Consider the following 10,645-nt stretch of genomic DNA (forward strand, 5'->3'; position numbering starts at 1 on the left):
CTTCAAATCAGTTTTTTAAATTCCACGTTTATTCCGAATCCGTCGGGTTGTCCGATGGTCACGCCCCCGATTTTTGTCGCGTGAAAGCCGGCTCCGATGCGCCAAAATCCCGGGGCAATTCGTCACAAATCGGAAATCAACGGGAAACCCGACAATATTGCACGATTCGGATCCATAGTAAATGAGCCCCATTATGTTGTACAATGAGCAGTATACCGTAAGGCGCACAAAAAATCCTTTGATTTTCTTAGAAATCAAAGGTGCGCCTTATAGTCCAGTGTGCCTTATGTATGAACCGTACTTACAGACAACAGCTGCCTGGAACTGTGCACAGGTCTTCCCCCTGATGGTCATTCAATCTTATAATCAGGTGCACCTTATAATCCGGTGAACCTTATAATCCGAAAAATAAGAAAATATGTATATATCAGTGCACCTCCTCTTTTCTCCTCTATTCTGGAGCTACCAATATAATGGGGGAAACCCACTGAGGTTACCTATATACTGGGGGGCACACGCTAGGGCTACCTATATACTGGGGGCCAATGTGCTAGATACATATATACTGGAGAACACCCACTGAGGTTATCTATATACTGGGGGGCACACGCTAGGGCTACCTATATACTGGGGGCCAATGTGCTAGATACATATATACTGGGAACATCCACTGAGGTTACCTATATACTGGGGGGCACACGCTAGGGCTACCTATATACTGGGGGCCAATGTGCTAGATACATATATACTGGGGAACACCCACTGAGGTTACCTATATACTGGGGGGCACACGCTAGGGCTACCTATATACTGGGGGCCAATGTGCTAGATACATATATACTGGGGAACACCCACTGAGGTTACCTATATACTGGGGGGCACACGCTAGGGCTACCTATATACTGGGGGCCAATGTGCTAGATACATATATACTGGGGAACACCCACTGAGGTTATCTATATACTGGGGGGCACACGCTAGGGCTACCTATATACTGGGGGCCAATGTGCTAGATACATATATACTGGGGAACACCCACTGAGGTTACCTATATACTGGGGGGCACACGCTAGGGCTACCTATATACTGGGGGCCAATGTGCTAGATACATATATACTGGGGAACACCCACTGAGGTTATCTATATACTGGGGGGCACACGCTAGGGCTACCTATATACTGGGGGCCAATGTGCTAGATACATATATACTGGGAAACACCCACTGAGGTTACCTATATACTGGGGGGCACACGCTAGGGCTACCTATATACTGGGGGCCAATGTGCTAGATACATATATACTGGGAACATCCACTGAGGTTACCTATATACTGGGGGGCACACGCTAGGGCTACCTATATACTGGGGGCAGTGTGTGAATAATAATTCATGACAGGCACAATATTATATTTTAATTATAGGGGGGGCACTGTATATGTTAGAAGTAATATTTGTCATTTGGTGGGGGGTGCATTGTATATAATCTAGTGAGCTCAGGGGTGGGGGTGATTTTTTTGAGATTCGCCCAGTATGATAAGATACCTTGGAGCTGCCCTGGTTGGGGGTGCCTCTAATAGATGGGGGTCCAGGGGATTTGTATGGGTCCGCTGACACCATAGACACCAGTACCAGGTCTTCTGCCCCCCCTTGTCCCGCTGTCCCCCGTCTGAACCCCATCCGTCTGCTCCATCTGTCTCTATACAATGTTATACCAGCAGCATGGAGCCGCACACCCCATGTCTGCCTGCAGGGGGATACAGGGGGGACAAGGGGGTTTAGGGCTCGATATAAAGGGAAACTTCAGGACAAAGGTCGGGGGTCTCTCTGCTCCCTGACCCCAGGTTTCTAAGAAACACAAGCAGATCTTGTTTCTCAGGGAAGGATCCGGGCTGTGGCGGGCAGGGGTCCGCGCCTCGGGCTGCTCATGCTGCGGGCAGCTGGGGGACAGAGTGTGGACTGGACCGGTCCTGCTGGGACTGATCCGGGCTCAGCGTGTGATATCACAGAACTATGTGCCCCCCCGCCCACACACCTTATGTCCTGTACACAGAGATGGTGGAGCGCTGTTCATCCTGAGCCTCCTGGTGCCTGATAGAATGCTAGGGTTACAGTGAGTACAGTGTAATAACACAGGTTTATACAATATTCAGGGTCAGCGGATGATAATGGAGGATACAGGGCTGGATGGAGGAAAAACAAAAACGCACACAGGCTGGAGAAAAGGTTATATTTGTGCTTTACATACACCCCACATGCCCCATAGTATAGTATATAGTATATAGAGGTGTACAGCCGGCATCTCCTCCACAGGCTCCAACATCATCTCGGGACTTCTATAATGGAAAAGATGAAGCGTCAAAGAGGAAACAATCCACAACCTTCCACTATAAGAAGATAAAGGCAAAACACATCTACTCCAATCACATCCAAAGCTCCAAGGTCACATACAGTACTGATCACAGGGTACATACAGTCTCCTCTCCCCGGGATGTAATGGCTGATAACAGAGAGTAATAGATTGTATCCCCCTGTACAGTCTCCTCTCCCCGGGATGTAATGGCTGATAACAGAGAGTAATAGATTGTATCCCCCCTGTACAGTCTCCTCTCCCCGGGATGTAATGGCTGATAACAGAGAGTAATAGATTGTATCCCCCCTGTACAGTCTCCTCTCCCCAGGATGTAATGGCTGATAACAGAGATTAATAGATTGTATCCCCCTGTACAGTCTCCTCTCCCCGGGATGTAGTGGCTGATAACAGAGAGTAATAGATTGTATCCCCCCCTGTACAGTCTCCTCTCCCCGGGATGTAATGGCTGATAACAGAGAGTAATAGATTGTATCCCCCCCTGTACAGTCTCCTCTCCCCAGGATGTAATGGCTGATAACAGAGATTAATAGATTGTATCCCCCCTGTACAGTCTCCTCTCCCCGGGGTGTAATGGCTGATAACAGAGAGTAATAGATTGTATCCCCCCCTGTACAGTCTCCTCTCCCCAGGATGTAATGGCTGATAGCAGAGAGTAATAGATTGTATCCCCCCCTGTACAGTCTCCTCTCCCCGGGGTGTAATGGCTGATAACAGAGAGTAATAGCTTGTATCCCCCTGTACAGTCTCCTCTCCCCGGGATGTAATGGCTGATAACAGAGAGTAATAGATTGTATCCCCCCTGTACAGTCTCCTCTCCCCAGGATGTAATGGCTGATAACAGAGAGTAATAGATTGTATCCCCCCCTGTACAGTCTCCTCTCCCCAGGATGTAATGGCTGATAACAGAGAGTAATAGATTGTATCCCCCCTGTACAGTCTCCTCTCCCCAGGATGTAATGGCTGATAACAGAGAGTAATAGATTGTATCCCCTTGTACAGTCTCCTCTCCCCGGGATGTAATGGCTGATAACAGAGAGTAATAGATTGTATCCCCCCTGTACAGTCTCCTCTCCCCGGGATGTAATGGCTGATAACAGAGAGTAATAGATTGTATCCCCCCTGTACAGTCTCCTCTCCCCGGGATGTAATGGCTGATAACAGAGAGTAATAGATTGTATCCCTCCTGTACAGTCTCCTCTCCCCGGGATGTAATGGCTGATAACAGAGAGTAATAGATTGTATCCCTCCTGTACAGTCTCCTCTCCCCGGGATGTAATGGCTGATAACAGAGAGTAATAGATTGTATCCCCCCCTGTACAGTCTCCTCTCCCTGGGGTGTAATGGCTGATAACAGAGAGTAATAGATTGTATACCCCCTGTACAGTCTCCTCTCCCCAGGATGTAAGGGCTGATAACATAGAGTAATAGCTTGTATCCCCCTGTACAGTCTCCTCTCCCCGGGATGGAATGGCTGATAACAGAGAGTAATAGATTGTATCCCCCCCTGTACAGTCTCCTCTCCCCGGGATGTAATGGCTGATAACAGAGAGTAATAGATTGTATCCCCCCCTGTACAGTCTCCTCTCGCCGGGATGTAATGGCTGATAGCAGAGAGTAATAGATTGTATCCCCCTGTACAGTCTCCTCTCCCCGGGATGTAATGGCTGATAACAGAGAGTAATAGATTGTATCCCTCCTGTACAGTCTCCTCTCCCCGGGATGTAATGGCTGATAACAGAGAGTAATAGATTGTATCCCCCCCTGTACAGTCTCCTCTCCCTGGGGTGTAATGGCTGATAACAGAGAGTAATAGATTGTATACCCCCTGTACAGTCTCCTCTCCCCAGGATGTAAGGGCTGATAACATAGAGTAATAGCTTGTATCCCCCTGTACAGTCTCCTCTCCCCGGGATGGAATGGCTGATAACAGAGAGTAATAGATTGTATCCCCCCCTGTACAGTCTCCTCTCCCCGGGATGTAATGGCTGATAACAGAGAGTAATAGATTGTATCCCCCCCTGTACAGTCTCCTCTCGCCGGGATGTAATGGCTGATAGCAGAGAGTAATAGATTGTATCCCCCTGTACAGTCTCCTCTCCCCGGGATGTAATGGCTGATAACAGAGAGTAATAGATTGTATCCCTCCTGTACAGTCTCCTCTCCCCGGGATGTAATGGCTGATAACAGAGAGTAATAGATTGTATCCCCCCCTGTACAGTCTCCTCTCCCTGGGGTGTAATGGCTGATAACAGAGAGTAATAGATTGTATACCCCCTGTACAGTCTCCTCTCCCCAGGATGTAAGGGCTGATAACATAGAGTAATAGCTTGTATCCCCCTGTACAGTCTCCTCTCCCCGGGATGGAATGGCTGATAACAGAGAGTAATAGATTGTATCCCCCCCTGTACAGTCTCCTCTCCCCGGGATGTAATGGCTGATAACAGAGAGTAATAGATTGTATCCCCCCCTGTACAGTCTCCTCTCGCCGGGATGTAATGGCTGATAGCAGAGAGTAATAGATTGTATCCCCCTGTACAGTCTCCTCTCCCCGGGATGTAATGGCTGATAACAGAGAGTAATAGATTGTATCCCCCCTGTACAGTCTCCTCTCCCCGGGGTGTAATGGCTGATAACAGAGAGTAATAGATTGTATCCCCCCTGTACAGTCTCCTCTCGCCGGGATGTAATGGCTGATAACAGAGAGTAATAGATTGTATCCCCCCTGTACAGTCTCCTCTCCCCGGGATGTAATGGCTGATAACAGAGAGTAATAGATTGTATCCCCCCTGTACAGTCTCCTATCCCCGGGATGTAATGGCTGATAACAGAGAGTAATAGATTGTATCCCCCCCTGTACAGTCTCCTCTCCCCGGGATGTAATGGCTGATAACAGAGAGTAATAGATTGTATCCCCCCTGTACAGTCTCCTCTCGCCGGGATGTAATGGCTGATAACAGAGAGTAATAGATTGTATCCCCCTGTACAGTCTCCTCTCCCCGGGGTGTAATGGCTGATAACAGAGAGTAATAGATTGTATCCCCCCTGTACAGTCTCCTCTCCCAGGGATGTAATGGCTGATAACAGAGAGTAATAGATTGTATCCCCCCCTGTACAGTCTCCTCTCCCCGGGATGTAATGGCTGATAACAGAGAGTAATAGATTGTATCCCCCCTGTACAGTCTCCTCTCCCCGGGATGTAATGGCTGATAACAGAGAGTAATAGATGTTATGCCCACTCTTAGAGTAACAATAAAGTTGTGTTCGGTCTGTGAGTTCTTACCATCAAGAATATGGAATTCATCCGCCGACTCGCAGAAACCTGCAGATAGATTTAGATACAGTAGTTACCTGCACTAGGCCACGCCCCTTACTTCACAAAGCTCCACCCAGATGTCTAACTATAAGCACAACCCCAGGACTCACCATAAGCAGGGAAGGGGTAGATATTCTCCACATCTATTCCCTGCTTCCCCGCCAGGTCGTCCAGCTTCCGGTAGATCTCCTCACTCACTGTCGTTTTACGTCCTAGATAAAATAATTATTCAGTAAAATTAGAATACAGCTTATCCTTACTTCTCTAGTCACTGCCAAAGCTGCATGCTGCTGACTCCGGGCCATTACTAAACTTAATGCTGGAATTCTTTTCCCTGAGATCTAGTGCTCCTGGTCCCTCCATTAGCCAACTTGTATTTTCCTGAGGTGTAGCAGGCGTCTGACTGGCTGGAACCCCATAACGTTCCAGCGAGATAATAGTCAGGTTCTGTCTGGAGCTAAGGGATCGTCTACAAATACTGACTGCAAAGACTACGCAGATTATCGCTGCCCATTCAGCAGAGCCAATGCGGCTACACAGGAGACTATCCCAGCGAGGAGACCCTTTAGTCCACGCTAACTCCCCAGGCCCTGTGACCCCCCAGACCCTGTGACCCCAGTGGCCCTGCTACCATCAGAACTGGCCAATCCGGGTCCCTGTCTCCTGCTGTCACCCCCGGTGGGGATGTTACATATATACTGAGATAAAAAGTGATCTGTTATATGACATGACTGACAAGTGGGTGTGGCTAAATAATTGAAGATGCTTCGGAGCAAGTCTTGCCAAATATTGTGTAATATCGGGAACTTACCGTAGAGTTTGATTGTTATCTTGTTTCTCCGCTGGTAATAGAGAATGGCGTAATTCTGGTAGTCCGTCTCGCCTACGACCATGTCCAGAGATCCCTGATATCCCTTAGCTAAGCGGAAACACGTGTGTTATACATGAGCAAAACACGATAACACGTGAGGGTCATTACCTGCTGAGACTTGGAGATCGGGCTTCCCCATTTAAGGACCTGTCAGGTCCTAGAGTTGGGCCATTGCTATATGTAACTACCGGAACTCTCGCCCCAGGGATTTATTGGGACTGGTCACCCCATTAGTTATCCAGGTATTTAGGGCCTCATTCACACTCAGGACCCCTTTAACTGCATTCTTCTGTCCCTAGGTAGGTTGGCGCAACAGAACCACCAAGTGTGGAATAAGTCATTACAAGTGCGTTATATTCATGTATTTGTTTGTATGTCTTTGAACCCAAGGGTTAATGTTGTGTTTACATTATCTTTGTACTAATTGTAACTTGCCTGAGGCTTAGCAGGCGGCTCCTCGGCTGACAACCCAGAGCCTTTTCCCTGCGGCCACCAATGTCAATGTCTGTGTCCCTGGTCGGCCACTCCCCTCACAGGTCTAGGACAAGCACCCGGTTCCCAGTATCCGGCCGCCCCCATGTCCTGTCAGCCCCTGGTGGGGCGATACACCGTATACATCTCACCTTTCAAGGTGAACCTGCTGTTAGAGGATTTACTCGGCTGATAGGAATGTTTGATCTCCCAGCAGATTCCATCCCTGGAGGAGAAGGTGTGAGAGGTTATAGAGGCGACACCCGTGCCCCCGCAGCGTGTACCCTATAGTATACATATGTACACTATATATATATATACATATCCCGTGTAGTGTACTCACAGCTTGCGGAAGGTGCTGACGGCCATTGCCTCCTGTCCCCTGCGGTCCTTAGACATGGAGGCCTTCAGGATGGTGGCCTCCACCCGATGGTTGTTGGTCTTCAGGTAATTGCACTGAGACGCTACCGACAGAAGGTACCACTTCCCTAAGAACTAAGAGTACAACTCCCATCATCACTGGTAATATCCAGCACAGGTATATACACTGCCCCTCTATGTCATCTACAGCTGATGTATCTAATCCTATAATGTGTAATATTGTCTAGTAAGACTAAGTATCTAATCCTATCCTGTGTGATACTGCCTGCTGAGCTGTGTATCTAATCCTATCCTGTGTCATACTGACTGCTGAGCTGTGTATCTAATCCTATCCTGTGTGATACTGCCTGCTGAGCTGTGTATATATATAATCCTATCATGTGTGATACTGTCTGCTGAGCTGTGTATCTAATCCTATCCTGTGTGATACTGTCTGCTGAGCTGTGTATCTAATCCTATCCTGTGTGATACTGACTGCTGAGCTGTGTATATAATCCTATCCTGTGTGATAATGCTGAGCTGTGTATCTAATCCTATCCTGTGTGATACTGCTGAGCTGTTTATCTTATCCTAAACGGTGTGATACTGTCTGCTGAGCTGTGTATCTAATCCTATCCTGTGTGATACTGACTGCTGAGCTTTGTATCTAATCCTATCCTGTGTGATACTGTCTGCTGAGCTGCTGTATCTAATCCTCTCCTGTGTGATACTGCCTGCTGAGCTGTGTTTCTAATCCTATCCTGTGTGATACTGACTGCTGAGCTGTGTATCTAATCCTATCCTGTGTGATACTGACTGCTGAGCTGTGTATCTAATCCTATCCTGTGTGATACTGTCTGCTGAGCTGTGTATCTAATCCCATCATGTGTGATACTGTCTGCTGAGCTGTGTATCTAATCCTATCCTGTGTGATACTGACTGCTGGGCTGTGTATCTAATCCTGTCCTGTGTGATACTGACTGCTGGGCTGTGTATCTAATCCTGTCCTGTGTGATACTGCCCGCTGAGCTGTGTATGTAATCCTATCCTGTGTGCTACTGCCTGCTGAGCTGTGTATCTAATCCCATCATGTGTGATACTGTCTGCTGAGCTGTGTATCTAATCCTATCCTGTGTGATACTGACTGCTGAGCGGTGTGTCTAATCCTCTCCTGTGTGATACTGCCTGCTGGGCTGTGTATCTAATCCTATCCTGTGTGGTACTCCCGGCTGAGCTGTGTATCTAATCCTATCCTGTGTGATACTGACTGCTGAGCTGTGTATCTAATCCTATCCTGTGTGGTACTGCCTACTGAGCTGTGTATCTAATCCTATCCTGTGTGATACTGCCTGCTGAGCTGTGTATCTAATCCTATCCTGTGTGATACTGTCTGCTGAGCTCTGTATCTAATCCTATCCTGTATGATACTGTCTGCTGAGCTGTGTATCTAATCCTATCCTGTGTGATACTGACTGCTGAGCTGTGTATCTAATCCTATCCTGTGTGATACTGACTGCCGAGCTGTGTATCTAATCCTCTCCTGTGTGATACTGTCTGCTGAACTGTGTATCTAATACTATCCTGTGTGATACTGCCTGCTGAGCTGTGTATCTAATCCTATCCTGTGTGATACTGTCTGCTGAGCTGTGTATCTAATCCTATCCTGTGTGATACAGTCTGCTGAGCTATGTATCTAATCCTATCCTGTGTGATACTGCCTGCTGAGCTGTGTATCTAATCCTATCCTGTGTGATACTGACTGCTGAGCTGTGTATCTAATCCTCTCCTGTGTAATACTGCCTGCTGAGCTGTGTATCTAATCCTATCCTGTGTGATACTGCCTGCTGAGCTGTGTATCTAATCCTATCCTGTGTGTGATACTGTCTGCTGAGCTGTGTATATAATCCTATCCTGTGTGATACTGTCTGCTGAGCTGTGTATCTAATCCTGTCCTGTGTGATACTGTCTGCTAAGCTGTGTATCTAATCCTGTCCTGTGTGGTACTCCCGGCTGAGCTGTGTATCTAATCCTGTCCTGTGTGGTACTCCCGGCTGAGCTGTGTATCTAATCCTCTCCTGTGTGGCACTCCCGGCTGAACTGTGTATCTAATCCTCTCCTGTGTGGTACTCCCGGCTGAGCGGTGTATCTAATCCTCTCCTGTGTGGTACTCCCGGCTGAGCGGTGTATCTAATCCTCACCTGTGTGGTACTCCTGGCTGAGCGGTGTATCTAATCCTCTCCTGTGTGGTACTCCCGGCTGAGTGGTGTATCTAATCCTCTCCTGTGTGGTACTCCCGGCTGAGCGGTGTATCTAATCCTTACCTGCTGGGGGTTGAAGTTGGCCACGCTCTGTATCTTATCGATGGGATTCTCTTTTGGCTTCTTGCCCTTTAGCCCCCAGGTACACTGGGGGGCGCCGAGGAGCACCAGGCACAGGATGACTTTTGTGGGTGACATGTCTGGAGCCAGAGCTGTACTGACGCCCTGGAGCTGGAGCTGTACTGACGCCCTGGAGCGGGGGAGCTGTACTGACGCCCTGGAGCGGGAGAGATGTGGACTCCCACTGTTTGCTGGGAGGTTGGGCAATTCTTATCTGTTTGCTGGACGATTCTTTGCTTTCATTAGATTTTGTTGTGTGGCCCCAAAGGTCAGAGTCCTCCCCCGATCCCCTGTGCCGGGTCAGGAGGGGTCACTATATGAAGTGCCTAGTGTCTACCACAAGTCATGGGGGGCACTATTACACTGATAGTAATAGTAACTGATTGTAAGCGGGGGCACAGCTAGACGCCGGTGCCCCGGGACCCCCTATACACCGAGCCGGGCGAGGGGTAAGAGATCGGCTGGGGCACAACACTCACCTTCTACCCCGGGGGCACCGTCCCGGTCCTCAGTAGTGATCAGCGCTGTGTGCGTCTATAACTCTCATTAAGGTCCATGAAAAGTAGAAATAAAACATGAATGGTGACGAGTAATGAATGGTGACGAGTAATGAATGGTGATGATTAATGAATGGTGACGAGTAATGAATGGTGATGAGTAATGAATGGTGATGAGTAATGAATGGTGATGATGGTGGAATCCTCCGGGTCAGATAAAGGGTCACAATAACGTATAGGACCTAGATACATATGTGCGGAGATGATACGTAATCACACACACTTACTGACAGCTCATCGTCTCTTCTATCACTTATATCTCGTCCTTTCCGGGTTCAGATTTTATCCTGTAGCCCAGGATGAGAGAGATAAGTGCTACAGAGAA

The 10,645-nt window shown here is 48.2% G+C and overlaps 1 protein-coding gene across 1 annotated transcript; it reads right to left on the reverse strand.

Moving 5' to 3' along the window:
• Positions 1-2,212: 2,212 nt before the first annotated feature.
• Positions 2,213-9,939, reverse strand: C8G (complement C8 gamma chain). The gene is made up of 7 exons (XM_072124039.1): positions 9,707-9,939; positions 7,369-7,520; positions 7,178-7,251; positions 6,495-6,602; positions 5,794-5,895; positions 5,651-5,689; positions 2,213-2,332 (listed from the first exon to the last, which is right to left on the reverse strand). The coding sequence occupies exons 1-7, from the start codon at positions 9,839-9,841 to the stop codon at positions 2,319-2,321; spliced, it is 624 nt and encodes a 207-aa protein (XP_071980140.1). The 5' UTR covers positions 9,842-9,939; the 3' UTR covers positions 2,213-2,318.
• Positions 9,940-10,645: the final 706 nt, after the last annotated feature.

Source organism: Engystomops pustulosus, chromosome 9 (genome assembly GCF_040894005.1).
Source record: "Engystomops pustulosus chromosome 9, aEngPut4.maternal, whole genome shotgun sequence".
NCBI classification, from domain to species: Eukaryota; Metazoa; Chordata; class Amphibia; order Anura; family Leptodactylidae; genus Engystomops; species Engystomops pustulosus.